Source organism: Cebus imitator, unplaced genomic scaffold, assembly GCF_001604975.1.
Source record: "Cebus imitator isolate Cc_AM_T3 unplaced genomic scaffold, Cebus_imitator-1.0 Scaffold39, whole genome shotgun sequence".
NCBI lineage: Eukaryota > Metazoa > Chordata > Mammalia > Primates > Cebidae > Cebus > Cebus imitator.
In genome coordinates, this window is record NW_016107354.1 from 9,369,009 (window position 1) to 9,384,567 (window position 15,559).

The window sequence follows — 15,559 nt, forward strand, 5'->3', positions numbered from 1 at the left end:
AAGAGCGAAACTCCGTCTCAAAAAAAAAAAAAAAAAAAAAACAATAGTAAAATGTAGTAAAATAATTAGAAAGTGATGAGTTTTAAATATTTACTGCCACTTGAAAAATATAATTGTAAGTTTATATAATTTAATTATTAAAATAATGGCTGTAGTTAACAATCACCTCCAAAATTTACTGAAAATGTTCCAACCAACTCTCTTGAGGCCATCCGCGTCTGCCCTGGCATACTGCCTGTCCACTGCCCTGTATGTGTTTGTTTCTTTGAAAATAGAACGGTAGCATCCATAGTCAGGTGAGTCCTACCACCCTACTGAAATTGTCTCAGGGCAGTTTTACTTACCAGTGCCTGCTGTGGGCCTTTTGCTGTGACTGGTCTAAAAGCTACTTGACATATGTTGATTTCATGGACTTTATGATCTAGGCAGTGAAGGGGAACATATTTATCTGTCCCCCCCATTTGTCCATCTGTCTATTCATGTATTCCCCCCATTTAATCATTCATCTCTTTTTTCCACCCACTCATCCACACGTCCATCCATCTGAACATTCACCAGCCTGTTTACCCAGATCTTCTTCCCTCCCTCCCGCCATCCATTTTTCCTTTCTTCCATTCATCCATCTACTCACCCACCAGTAAATCAATGAGTGCTCATCATGCCCCTGTAGTGAGTCAGGTATTGTGCTTGTGTTTTAAATATATATAAAGCTTGTTCTCTAGAGAAGCTCCTGATTGAGAGAGATGTGAATAGTTACAATAGCCAGGATAAAGGCAGATGTAAAGTGCTTTCGGAGGCAAGAAGGAATAAGTAATTCTGTGTTAGGAGTAGGAAAGCAGATTGGGGATGACTTTACAGGGACTGACATTTACTTTGGTTTTCAGGTTTCAAGTAGGTATTTCCCAGGTGGTGGGGTAACGGCACCCTAGGCAGAGAGGGCAGCATGGGCAAAGGCACAGAGGTTGGGGAACTAGTCCCACAGGTTGTTTTAATTGCTTTCTCTGAACTCCCAGTGCACACAGAAGCCTGGCAGGCAGGATTGGCTTCCATCCAGGAGAAGGGGACATTCTGTTAAGTCGGAAGGAGGGGGGGACGAGGAAGGCACATCGGACCTGAGAACCTGCCCACAGGGGCTGAGGGTTAGGGTAGCATGAAACTATGGTGTGAGGGATGCCACCAGCTGATGCACTTGAAGGCATTTTTTATGGACATGGAGATAACAGAAACGAACCAAAAGAAACTAACAGTAAAGGCAGCACCTATGTGCTAAGCACTTTACAAACATTGTCTACCTCACAATAGACACAGTAGTCTTCATCACAGATAATAGAGTATCATCCCATTTTATAGATGTGGAAACTGAGGATCAAAGCGTGGTGGATTGCCCAAAGTCACAAAGCCTTGGCGTAGTCTGTGTCCAAATGTGCAGAGTTCTGCAGATCTAATCTCTCATTCTATCCCCTCAACATTCCTGAGATGTTAAGCAACCTGTCAGACGTCACCCAGGACTCCAAGGTCTTCGCTGGGAATGGTGAGGCCAAAAGTCCTAGGGAACCTGTGCCTAAAAGGTGGAGCTGAGGCATTTGGCTGGATGAGGGCAGCTGACAGTCTCTGTCTGAAGTCCGCAGGTGAAGGGAGCTGTGGAGGTTTGAACAACTGGATAGAAGCTATGACTTAAAAGGTCAGTTTGCGACCAGACCAGAGAGAGGCCTTACAGTGGCCCAGGTTCTCACTACCCCCTTAGGTGTGGCTGCCCTGCTTGATGTCTGCTGCCAGTAAGTGTGTTTGCAGCTGCTCCCAAGACTTTCTGCAAGAGCCTGATTCCCATTATAGTAGAGGAAGCACTTGGAAGGAGAATGCATCTAATTAGTACCTAATGAACGCAGGAAGGGAGTAAAAACACTTGAGAAATTTCTACCAGGGCTCTGACATTTGGCTTTTTGGCAGCTACTAGACATTGTGGTTTAAAGTTGTTCAGATCTGGGTTCTAAGGTTGGAGAGGGTGGGAGGAAGTGCTGTAGAAAGGGACTCAATTTTGTTCTGAAGTGATGAGTAAGAATTCCAGTTTTCAGCCTCACTTGGCCTTATTTGATTTTCCAGGGAGTTTCCAGGGAGACCTAGAGACATATTTTGCCATGTTGAGAGGTGGTAGCTATGAGGCTAGTCAGCTTGAGTAAGATGGAGCTTCGCCTTTTATTAGCTGTGTGACCTCATGCACTTTAACCTCTTTGAGCCTTTTTTCCAATATGTAAAATGGGTCTGATCATCCATTCCACAACTGTTTAGTGAACACCTACTATGTGACAGGCACTGCTCTAAATGTTTGGTCCTGGCCTATTGGAGCTGTTACTCCAGTGAAGGAGAGAGTGTAAATGTGATCACAGGTACAAAACACCTGGCACACAGTAGACAGAAGCATAGACTTCTAGCACACAGAGGTTAGTGATCAAATGAGGAAATGAATGGGAAAGTACTTTCTATCACGTGAAGTGTGGTACTGGGCATTGCCTGTTCTAGGAAGCAGTTCAAGAGAGGAAACTCATAGGCACTGAATGTGGGTTATCCTGAGATGTGGATGAAGCAGACACCTACACCCTCATCCTTAAGATATCACCTGTTGCTCCCAGCACATTCACCAGCTGGTTTATTTTTTAAAGGCATAGGTTTCAAAACCTCTGGAGGTGCTGTGCATGCCCACCTGTGGCTTGTTCATGTTCCCAACAGACAATGCCATCATTGTGTGGCTGTGGTGCCATTCCCAGGCATGACCCAGTGTCTGCTGCTGCATGGGGTCCCAGACCAGCCTTGCACACCGCAGACTGGAAGAACTGCGGGACCTTCCCCCTGAGCATTTCCCTGCTTGGATACAGTCCTGCAATGGTAACTCATGTTATGTTGGCATTTTTGTTTTTGCTACAGTGAGATTGTTGTGAAACTGTGTTTGCTTTGTGCTTTGGTGACATGGGAAAGTGTCAGCTCCCCTCTTGGGTCTGTTAGTCCTGAGTGAAACATGGCCAGCCCTGTTCCCAGGGACAGGGGAAACACTGTGATGGGTATTATGCAGCATGCCTTTCCCTCTCCCTCTCCTTTTCCCACCCTGTTGTAGTGCTTGACCTTCTGTGGCTAGTGGTTTCTGTGTGGGCCCCTCAGTAACAGTGTAGCATCGTTAGGAGCCAGTTATTGCTTTTAAACCCTGCATACTTGTCACATACTATTGGGAAAGTCACTTTACCTCTTTGAGCCTCAGTTTCCTCATCTGGAAGATGGGGAAAATAATATCTCCCTCACAGGTGGGTTGGAAACCAAAGAAATCCATTGTTTGTGAAGTGTTCACATTGCCTGACATCATCTTCATGGTAATTATAATCACAGCTAACCTGCTGAGCCTTTACTGTGTGCCAGGCATTGGTAGGTTATCTCATTTCAATCTCACAGTAACTAGAATGGGTGATCCATTTTACAGATGAGGAAACTGAGTCTCTGATAGCTTTAGTGACTTACCCAGAACTACTGTATCAGGAAGTGGTTGGAGCATGTTTGGAACTAAATTATCTGACTCTAAGAAGTGTTTTCTTAATATTTCACCACAGACATTTGGCAGATGGTAGTTATTATCCTACGTAAGACTGGAGCAGGCATTGCACCCAGCAAAGGCAGATGCTCAGGCAATGTTTACTTCATGCATCAAGGCAGGCATGCATCTCTCAGCTACTTAACTGGATATTCAGAGGCAAAGTAGGAGCCGGGATAGTCCCAGGATGTGGAAAAAGATGAAAATCCTAATTAATGGGAAGCTGTGCCACTCTCTCTGCTCACTTGCTCTATGTGAGTATCCTTTTGAAACAAAGTCTTGCAGGTGGGCGGGTATCAGGGTTTATCTTTGTTTGGTGGTTGTGCAGGCAAGTCGATTACTGCAGATAAAAAGGAAAGAAACAAGCAGATGGCTCTTCCCCTCCCCCTGCTGCCTTCTTTGGGGTCCAGACAGGGATTTATACCCCTTGGTATAAATGTTCATGTTAACCATATTACAAAACATATGTCAAGAGCAAGGGCTGATGGTACAATTCCTCACATGCTCAGATGGGGAATACAGAACTCGTTCACCTCCCAGTGCTCCTGGAACCCAGCTTTCTAGGAGTCTTATCCGGCTCAAGATAGTTGAGAACCAAAGAGCCTTCCCTGCTGTACCTTGAGGCAGCTCAAAGGGTTGCCACAAAATCCTTCTACTTTTTCCTTGAGGGAAAAGTTACAGCATGGCTCTTGCTTAAACAGTATGTGCTCTTACTTTACACAGAATTTTGTTTAGTTGAGATAGGGTCTCACTCTGTTATTCAAGTCGAGTGCAGTGGCGATCACGGCTCACTGCAGCCTCAACCTCTTGGGTTCAAGTGATCCACCTGCCTCAGCCTCCTGAGTAGCTGGAACCACAGACACATACCACCACACCTGGCTATTTTATTTTGAGACTGAGTTTCACTCTTGTCACCCAGACTGGAGTGCAATGGTGTGATCTTGGCTCACTGCAACTGCTGCCTTCCAGGTTCAAGTGATTCTCCTGCGTCAGCCTCCCAAGTAGCTGGCATTACAGGTGCCCACCACCACACCTAGCTAATTTTTGTGTTTTTAGTAGAGAAGGGGTTTTACCATGTTGGCCAGTCTTGTCTTGCCCTTCTGACCTCGGGAGATCTGCCCATCTCGGCCTCCCAAAATGCTTGAATTACAGGTGTGAGCCACCATGCCCAGCCTGTTTTTTATTTTTGTGGAGACAGGGTTTTACCACGTTGCCTAGGTTGGTCTCAAACTCCTGGGGTCAAGTAATCTGATTTCTTTGGCCTCCCGAAGTACTGGGATTACAGGTGTGAGCCACTGTGCCCAGGCTATACAGTTTCTAAATACTCTGGGGTCTCTTAAGGAAGATCCAGCAGCTCAGCAGGTCCTAAGGACACATTCTTGTAAACATCAAAATACTGTCATTCATAGTGATTTACCTGGGGCATCAAGAAAAAGCACAATTGTGTTAATTAAAAATCAGAAATCGTTATAATTCATTTGAAAAAAAAATCCCAGTGGAATAGTTTAAAATGTGTGGCTCTCAGAAGTATAAACCCTCAGCAGCCTAGAATGACTTATTCCCCCAAAACTTAGTTAGTGCTATTCATTTGAATATTAACAATTGTTGTTTATTTAATACATACTATGTGCCAGACACTGTGTTAACCACTTACATGATGTCATTGAACCTGTGAAGCAACTGTATATCACCACTGCACCATTTCGGAACACTGATGTTCAGAAGGGACATGACTCCCCAAGGGTCACCTAGCTGGTAAGGCAAAGCCAGAGTTCAGCTCTGGTCCACACCCACACCTGAGACTGTAGACCCTTGCTTTTATGATTTTATGGTTGTGGAAAGCCCACAAATGCCCCAAGTAATGCATCAGAAGATGGCAAGGATGGGGATAGAAGGATGGTCATTGCCCTACAGGTTGGGCATATGGGGCACTCCAGGGACATTGGGGCAGAACTGGACTTTTCTGAGAAACCAGGGAGCAGAAACCCTTGTTGTGCTGTGCAGCCTTGAGCAAAAGATTTGCTTCTCTGTGCTCTACCTGTTGTTCCAATGTGTAGGGCTGGGGGCACCATATCACCTATTTGACTGTTGTAAGGCAGTGGTTTTTAATCCCAAGGTGGGGCTACATTAAAAGGAGGATACATTCGACTGTTATGGAGAGAGGGAAGTGAGAAAAAGGCACCAGCTAATTTCAGTTTCCTCACCCCATGCAGCTAAAAGGTTATGTGGACATGTGGTTGATACCTGTGGGATGGTACCATACTCCTTGCTAGATGCTGCAGATGCAGGAATGAATGTGTCACCAGCTTTGCTCTTGATAACAAATGGTGCATTTTGATTTTCTTAACATTGTGGAAAACTGAATAAGCAGTGACATTCTTTGAGGTGTTCAAGGACAGAATGAACACTCTACTATTGTTGCAAAATCATTTTTACACTCCAGAGCATTCAGAACTAAACCATTTAGCCACATACTGCTCAGTCTTAGAAATGACATTGTGTTGGCTGGTGTGGTGTCTCACACAGCACTTTGGGAAGCCAACATGGGTGGATCACTTGAGGCTAGGAGTTTGACACCAGCCAGGCCAACATGGTGAAACTCTGTCTCTACTAAAAATACAAATATTAGCTGGGTGTGATGTCACATGCCTTTAATCCCAGCTACTTGGGAGGCTGAGGCAGGAGAATCACTTGAACTCAGGAGACAGAGTTCAAATTGCAGTGAGCCAAGATCACGTCCCTGCACTCCAGCCTGGGAGACAGAGCAAGACTCTGTCTCAAAAAAGAAAAGAAGGAAAAGAAAGAAATGACATTATGTTGATGACATTACCAAAGTCTAGAGTGAGGCGTCTTGAACTGGGGCCAAACAGTAGCATTGCCCTTACAATTAAACAGACGCTAAACAATTGGCTTACTTTAACTGTTAGTCTCCACATTGGCATTTCCTTCTAAGAAATACAGTTTGCTAACCTGATGCCATCTGCCTCTGGATCCATCAAACCATTTGCATTTGTAGTTTGGTTGCTGAGGCTCCATTCTAGCACTTTCAGTGCAGTTGTTTTGAGGAATTTTTCTTGGGTTTCTTTACTGCCTACCCTGCTTCATTTAAGGGCTAATTGCAGTATAAACTTAGCAGTGTTATTATCCCCTTTGGGTTTAACATGGTACAATTATTATCAGTTTTTGTTATTAGAACTAATGATCAGGTTCTTTACTTGAATTGATCTGTCAAAATTTTCCCTGTTGGATTTCAGCCTGTTTGATGTGGAATGATGTGGAGTTTTAAGCAAACAAATGACTCACTCCTTGAAATTCTGTCAGGGGTAATAAAATGAATCAAAATGAATTCACTGTTGAGCTGTCTTAGCTTCCCTTCCCCTTTTATCTTGTCAAGCCTTTGACAGCAGCTTCTCTCCCTCACAGAGCAGTTCTGGAGCAGAGTCTCTGGTTAGAAGGGATGTACAGAGGGGCACCTCTGTGAGATGGAGGGATTGGAGCAAGGGGGCGGCTGTATTGGTGGACTCCTTCTTGGGTACTAGTGTCAAAGGATCCTAGAGCCTTTCTCGTGGAATGACTTGATGATTTAGGATTGGGGACTGGATGGTCCTTCCTGCTGTGTGGTTCTTTGTCCTATCAGTTTCTACTGAAACTTCACAACTATCCACCTTCTGGGGGCAAACCAGGATGAAGGAACAACGGACTCCTGGGAAAAAAGCAACAGCAACCCTCATTTTTCTATCATTTTAGGGAATGAAAGGCTTTGGAGAAAACAATTCTGGATAGCTGAGGCTTAGACAGGAAGCCTGCATGCTTTAGTTCTTACTCAAAATCTTTCAAACACACACAGCTCTGTTTTTACTGAATTGTTGAACTTGATGAAATCTATCTTTGATGACTAAAGAAATTATAAGTTTATTTTTCAAGGGTACCCTTTGGAAGAATGATTTTCGTGCATGAGCTACTGAAACAGCAGGTGAAGGAGATGGGGCTGAATTTATGTCCATGATTAGCATAGCCCATGAACACTGATTTAAAAAATAAATCTACATGTTTCCTTATGATTCACTTCAAAAAGTTGAGAGCTGGGGACAGGGAGGGGAGGGAGTGGAAACTCCAGATAATTAATGATCCTTGTTAAATGGTTCCTGATTAATGAGCCTGAGCTGTGGAGTGATTTATTTTCTATGTTCTGTGCTCTTTTCAATCAATAAAGAGATTCAGGTTGGAGGATTTGCTGAGAGCCTACATTATGTAAGTCTCAAGTGTAATCAGTTTCCCAAGATTTGCCCTTTTTCTCCATGTTCAGCTCTACCTGGCAACCACTTACTAGCCTCCTGCTGTGGGCCAGCCCCCGTGAGGCACTACCAGGAATGCAGAGATGGGCAAGTGGGAGTGGGAAGGTGGTGCTAGCATGCACGTTCTGTTCATCTGCTATATCATAGGCAGCTGAGGTTTGGGTCAGGAAATGAAGAGGGACTTGATGGGGGACGGGCATTAGAGTTGGGCTGGGCAAGGTGGCCTCAAGCAGCAGAGGCATCTGGGCAGAGGGGATAGAGTGAGTTCAGAGAGAGGAAAATGTGGGGTATGCGTTTTTTCTGAGGGTTATCGGATTATTACTACTGAGCACGTGGTATGTGTAGGTATATCATCTCATTTGGTCCTTAGACTGTCAGATTTTCTGTGAAGAGCTGGATAGTCAGTACTTGAGGTTTTGTAGGCAACAGGTCTCAGTCACAACTGCTCGGCTTTGCTTTGTAGCATGAAAGTAACCAGAGACCACAAATGGATGAGGCTCTGTCCCGATAGGACTTTGTTCACATAAATAGGTGGTCAGCTAGCACTGGTCGTGGTGCAGTTTGCCAGCTCCTGCCTTATGTTTGCTATAATCCCTGTTTTATGGAGGATAAAACTGAAGAACAGAAAGATTACTAGAAACTAACATGGCCAACGACCAGCTTAACTAGGTCAGATTCCAAAGTCTCCATTCTTCCACACACACTGCCTCTCCTTCAAAGGTTGGAGGACATTCTAGGGTAGGACAGATAGATGATAAGGCTGCCTTGACTCAAGTGTGAAGAGTTTGCCTTTAATTCAGTGAGAAGTGGGGAGCCATTGATTTTTTTGAACGGGCAATTATATTAGAGCTGTGCCCTAGGAAAGTTTGGCATTGGTGTGTAGGTAAATTAAAATTGAGAGAAGAGCTCTTGTTTCCGAATGAGAAGTTCACTTTGGCAGAGCCGTTTCCAACCACTCTATCCTGTAGAAGTTCTCATGAGTGTACCTGATACTAGCGTGGCCTCACCATGGCTCTGCAATCACAGTATGTGTGTATGTGCACTTGTTGAAATAAGTTTAACCTTGTCTTCTTGCTGGGTTGTGCAAACTCACAAAGAAGTCTAGTTTTAGAGACAGTGCATCTATTTTAAAGAAGCTTCTTCATCTAAGAAGGGATGAGCTGAGGCACCAGCATCTCATCCCACTCAGCTGTGCCTTTGTTGATGGTCACATCTCATTCAGCTGATGTTTTAGGTGCATGTGGCTTTTTAAAACTTTACAGTCCCTCCCACGGGGCTGGGGAAATCCCTCCAGGGTTTGAGAGAGCAGTACAGTACATCCGCTTCTAGTTAGGGAAGGAAGTCTTGCTCTATATACCAGCCTGGCTGGTTTCTGACCTGCTGTTCTTTTATGCTGTACCATGCTTTGTGATTCCAGTTAGGGGATATTCCAGACTCTTGAAATTTGGCTGTGAGAAGGGGAAGAAATCCTTGAGTCTTTTGCGTCCTGGGGGTTCAGGGTGGAGGCTGTGGCTGACTTTGTTATGGCCCATTTCATGAAGCTGTTAATAAAATTTTTTTATTGTTAACTTTTATTTACTGAACACTTAGCATGTGCCAGATTCTGTGACCTTTATATGTATGAGCTCATTTCATCTTCTTAATACCAGTGATGTAGGTATATTATCTTGCAAATGAAGACACTTAAGCCAGAGGGCACAGAGGTAATTGACAGCATAGCAGCTAAGATTAAAGCAACTCTGTCAATTTCAGAGCACCCCTCTTTATTGCCCTCCTCCCTATCACCTTGACTTCATGAGCCCCAGTGTGGATCAGGCCAGGCACTTTTTATATAGTGCCACTCTGAGTCTTCATTTCCACCTTCTGAAGCAGCCCTTAATTGTACCCATTTTATAGGTGAGTAAACTGAAGCCCAGAAAGTAGAGTCACTTATCCAAAAGCATTTGGATAGCAAGGGAAAGATCGAGGTTTGGGTTTTGATTACTTTTCAAATAAATTCTGGGACTGAGCGCAGTGGCTCATGCCTGTAATGCCAGCAGTTTGGGAGGCCGAGGTGATCAGATCACGAGGTCAGGAGTTAAAGACCAGCCTGGCCGACATGGTGAAACCACATCTCTATTAAAAATATAAAAATTAGCCAGGCGTGGTGGCGTGCACCTGTAATCCCAGCTACTCGGGAGACTGAGGCAGGAGAATTGCTTGAACCTGGGAGGCAGAAGTTGCAGCAAAGCCATGATCATACCACTGCACTCCAGTCTGGGCGATAGAGCAAAACTCTGTCTTGGAAAAAAATAAATAAAAATAAAATTCTTTCACTGAGAACATAATAGAGGCACAAACCTATAGTCAGTAGGAGGATGCCGTGGAAGGGATGAATGGCTCGATTAACATTCATATTTGTATTTGGCGAGGCACTGTAGAATGTCAAAGGGATTGTAAAATATGTTAGCCTGGGCTCAAATCCTGACTCCGCCACTTACTTGTGACCTTGGACAGGTTACTTTACCTTTCTGCTCTTCAGTTTTCTCCTCTAAAAAGTGGACACAATAATAACCTCTGCCACATAGAATGAGGATTGAATGAGTTAACCTGTGTAAAACGTCTATGCCAGTGCCTGGCACGTAGTAGCTACTGTATGTTAGTTGGATATATGAAGCTCCTCTGCATAACACATTCTTTCAAATGTGTTGTAGTGCTCAGTCCTCATAACTGACAAGTAGATGGTGTCGATCCCATTTTACAGATAAGAAAACAGCCTCAGAGGGGTTAAGTAGCTCACATGAGGTCATCCATCCCTTCACCCACAGAAATATATTGAGAAATTCTAACATGCTTGTGCTCTTGTAGGTATGTGGCAAAAGTCACTAAAATAGACCCAAATCCCTACTCTTTTGGGAACTGCAGAACTGGGACCTGAACCCATGTCTGCCTCTTTTCCTTTTGATGTTTATTTTCCTTCCTCTCTCCTTCTTAATAATTTCCTTTAATGATCTTTTAAATTTAAAATTGGCCATTGTCTTTACAAAGGTTATGGGCTACTTCCTGAGCTTACTTTGTGCTTATAAAATTGAAAATACTCTTGCTCCACTGGATGATTGGTCTCTGACAACTGGAGAGCCACAGGGAAGGAGACTAGCATGGAGTTAAGGATTGGATCCTTGGGCTGTGTTGTGAAACAGAAGCACACTGTGGGTGTGCCTCTTCTGCTTGTGGGTCTCTGCAGTAGAAGACAGAACTTCTAGATGGGTGGGTAGTGGTCAGGTGCTACAGCTCTCGTCTCTTCATTAACCAGAAGATTCAGCTTTGCTTCATCCCTTCCTGGTGAGACGCCCTTATGGTCTCCAGGTGGTGTAGCCAGAGATGCTGCCTCCTTAGAAGGCCTCTGCTTGGCAAACCCGACCGTGACTCCTGTTCCCATTCCAAGAGCAGTGGGGGACCATGATCATTGTGTGAGATTACACTGGGTGAGATATTTGGAAGAACAGGGTGGAGGGTTAGTGTGAGATCATATGCTGCTCTTGGAATCACATATATCCTCGGGGCAGGCCCACTGGTTGAGGTAGAATGATCACCTTCATCATTTTGGTGGAGACATCATGGAATTAGTACTTGACCCTATTGTTACTAACCAGTTGAGGCAGGACAGCTCTCTTTTTGACCAGTCATCTGTTCCTATCCCTCTGAAAAAAAGAGGTGCTGATATCCAAAGGGCACATCCACACCCTTCTGCAAACTCACAAATTCATGCATGGAACTTGGCACTCAAAATCAGTGGGGAGGTTTTTTTGTTTTGTTTTTGGCTTTGATGGTTTGGGAGAAAATTTTCAGGCAAGAATTTTTCTTGTGCTTGTTGGCCTGTTTGGAAAGCAAATATTCTTCTTCCCTGACCATTCTGAGACCAGGAGGAGCAGGTCTGATATGTTCCCCAAGGGGGTCTGCTCTCCTGATTCCATAGGTCAACCAGTCTTTGCCTTCTAAAATGCTGTACACAACAGTGTTGTGTTTAAATATGTTGGAATTTGCTGGGTTTTGTTCACAGAATCCCAACAGTGAAAATGATGCCTAGCTTTTAAATTAAACCGATTAAATTTGAGATTATTGTGAGGCCGTAAATAACTTCTCTCACACAAGAATAATTGAATGGGCTCTGTTTTCGTACTTGGCTTCTTTTCAAGGGACCCAGGCTCCCTGAGAACGCAGAATACCTCAATAGCCCTCCTTACCCTGAAATGGCCCATTAAGAGATGCCTGTTGGGTGGTAACCTCCCCATACGTTTTCTCAATAAAGAGAAAAAGATGGGAAGGGCTGGGGGAGACTTCACTGGCATCTAGAGTCGCAGCCTCTCAAAGCTGCAGCCTCTCAAAGCCGCCTGGAGCAGACTGTTTAGTTCCGTGTCCCCTGTCCCATTCAGGCCTCTGCATGTTTTGAAGCTTTCTTTAGTTTTTCCCTGAATCTTGACGGCAGTTCTCTCAATAGGCTAAGGCCCCGCCATGGTTAGCTGAATGCGTGATCAGCACAATGCACTGAATTTTAATGGTGCTGGCTGGCCCTGAAAGCTTGCCAGTGGGACAGTGGCCACTGTGCTGGCCTGAGCAGCTGCCTCAGACTCTGAGAGGGGATCCGACTGTCTTTCTAAAGTTGCCCGTTTGCTTTTTTTGCAGATCTACACAGATTGGGCCAATCATTATCTAGCCAAATCCGGCCACAAGCGTCTCATCAAGGATCTCCAGCAAGATGTAACAGATGGCGTCCTCCTGGCCCAGATTATCCAGGTTGTGGGTAAGAGCGGATTTTACCTTGGGGGTTATGAGTTACAGTGGAGCCATCCCAAAGGGCCAGGGTAAGGGGAAGAGAACACTGAAGTCTCTCTGAAGGCAGGTTTCTGTCTCATGTGCTGACAATTTATTTGATTCATGTTTTGACTCAGATTGTGTGGGTACCAGCTTGCTTTTATGCTTTTCCTGTTAAGGTCACATACACAGAAATATCATCTTAATTCTCTATGAAGAAAGGCTGGCCAAGGCCAGAGGGAAGTGCTGGTGGTTTGGGGAAGGGGTGCTCTGCCCCATTTCTTGCCTCACATTCTCTTTCTGGTTTCTGGCTCTCTCATTTATTTCCCCCTTTGGGTGGTACTTGTTTTGTGGATTTCTCTGGAAATATTTCTGAAAAAAAAAGTAACATGGGGCTGGTTTAATCCTGCCAACTCTACTTGGGTATGACACATCAAAGGCTAAGGCTCCAGAGGGGTTGGATGGTTCTGGTTTTAATACTAGGGGAAGGGGACTAGGGAAAGGGGAAGGGAACTTGAGCAGTGGAATTTTTCGTGCCTTGGCCATGGGCTGGGAGGAGAGGGTTCCTCCAGTGGAGGCACGTGGGTGTATACTGGCCGTAACTTTGCCTTGGGCCTTAAGACAACCACCCTGTGGGCCTGCGTGAGATCCCAGAGCAGACTGAGGAGGCAGGAGGTCAATTGGATAGCATTAGCCTGATTGTTGTAGCCTTGGCCAAGGGAGAAGGTACAAGGAGAGGACAGAGGGCCCAGCCTCTCTGGTGTGTTGTTGTAGAATTGCTTACCCTTCAAGTATGAGAAGTAGTCTTTCATAGTTGGAGCTCTGCTCAAACCTATGGAGACTATACCTGAAAATACAGAAGGCTGGCCTTAGCTAAAACTTTTGGACTATTGCTGCCATTCAAAGAGAAAGAAGTTTGTTTTCCCTGCTGTCTTAAGATTGATTTCTTAAGACTAGCCACCATTGGTTCTCCTCCTTTCTCTCCTTTTTCCTCCTCTCCCTATATTAGTTTTCTGTTGCCATATAACAAATTATTGTAGATTTACACTTAAAACAACACATATTTATTATCTCACAGCTTCTGTGCATCAGAAGTCGGGGCATAGCTTAGCCAGGTACCTCTGCAAGGCATCAGTCAAGCTGTTGCCCAGGGTTTTATTCTCATCTGGAGGCTTGACTGGGGAGGGGTTTGCTTCTATGTTCACTCAGTTTGTTGACAGAACTAATTTTCTTGCAATTATAAGACTCTGGGCCTTGGTTTCTTGGTGGCTGTTAGCTGGAGGGGCCACCATTACCTCCTAGAAGCTGCTCTCAGCTCCTTGCCAAATGGGCCTCCCAATATCTGCTGGTTTCCTCAATGCCAGAGAGGGAGAAAGCTTCTGGAACAAGTCTTCTAACATGGCAGAATCTTATCTAAATATCATAATCATGGGAATGGCATCTTATCAGCTTTGCTATAGTCTGTTGGTTAGAAGCAAGTCACAGGTCACTACACTGAAAGGGGATGGAATGATACAAGGCGTGAATACCAAAGTACTGGCATCACTGGGGGTCACCGTAAAGTCAGTCTGCACATTCCTCTTTTCCAGTTCTTCCTCTTCCTCCTACTCTTCATCAGTATTGTCCCAAGTTCTTTAAAAATGTCTCCCATTTTCTCAAAACCCTTTTGACATAAGTGGTATTCTCTCCACTTTACAGATGCAGAAATTGAGGCCCAGTGAGTCTGCTTGTAAAACTTCTCTTCTTTGCTTTGCTTTATTATATTACTTTTTTACCCCAGAGATGCTGAACTTAGTGCAGGGCTTTGTCCTCCTTCACTTAAGTAACCACCTTTTGAGCACCTACTGTGTTCTAACACTGTACTCCTTGGTAGAAATAAAGAACAAATGTGGAAGGCTGAGAACCTCAGAAGAAGGGGTACCATTTTTTTTGGTAGGGTTTTTATGGAAATGCAACTTGCACCTGAGCTGGATTTTGAAGCCCACATCAGCAGAATCACATTATGCATGTGGGCCTACTTTGACTGAGTTTTGCAGCTGTGCAGAGTGTTTCTACCTGAAATCTTCCCAGGTTTTAGCACAGGCAGCAAGAGAGGGAGTATAAAAAGGATCATATTGAGAGACCTTGCTTTCATCTCAGCTCCATCCCTCCTGACTGTGCAGTCACCTCTGCTGCCTGTTTCTCCATCTTTAAAATGAGGATAGCCATGCTTGTTTTGTCTGATCTTATAGCAGTCTTATGAAATTCAGGTTAGATATCAAATATGACATATGTTTGAAATCTATGACATGTTCCTGGATAGCACTTGGCTACCTAGAAAGGTATGTATAGAAGGATGATGAGGTCTCAGTATCTGTGTCAGTGTGTTGTGATAGATTAGTCATGTCTGTCTTGGATTCAGAAGAGGCAAATGGGAGCATGTATGTTGTGCATTTCCTAAACATAGTGCTATGAAAATGTAAGTCAGCAGTTTTATCATTGCTCAGGAGGATGCTTCCCTGAATCTATTCAGATGAGATGAACTTCCCTAGACAGTGGCATCTTTAGGCCTGGGTACTGATCAGCAGTTCCAGAAACTCAAGTTAGCACCAGTAGTTCAGGCCACACTCGAGGACACTAAATTATTTCCCTAAACCCTCCAGCACAGGATCACTCTGTCCAGAGACTCCCCAACTAAGGCCAGATGTCAGCATGTGACTCTCACCAAACTGGCTATGCTGGGGCTTAGAAACTCTGCTCTGTATGTAGAGAACAGACTAAAAGGAGGAGTGAGAAGGCAGCAATCGTAGGCATCTCCTGTGTGACTTCTTTCCTCAGTTGTCTATCAGCCAGCTCAGAGCATTTACTCTTAGATTGTCTTAGGAACACAGGTCTCTTGGTGAGAGGGAGAGAAACATCTTCT

At 44.5% G+C, this 15,559-nt stretch overlaps 1 protein-coding gene across 3 annotated transcripts in view; it reads left to right on the top strand.

Annotated features, from left to right (window-relative positions):
- The window catches only part of NAV2 (neuron navigator 2), a 411,110-nt gene that overhangs the window by 107,667 nt on the left and 287,884 nt on the right, over positions 1-15,559 (top strand). For all 3 annotated transcript variants that reach the window (XM_017525903.2, XM_017525904.2, XM_017525905.2), the window contains exon 2: positions 12,529-12,646. In XM_017525903.2, the coding sequence (XP_017381392.1) occupies positions 12,529-12,646 (118 nt within the window). The remainder of the gene's footprint in view (positions 1-12,528; positions 12,647-15,559) is intronic.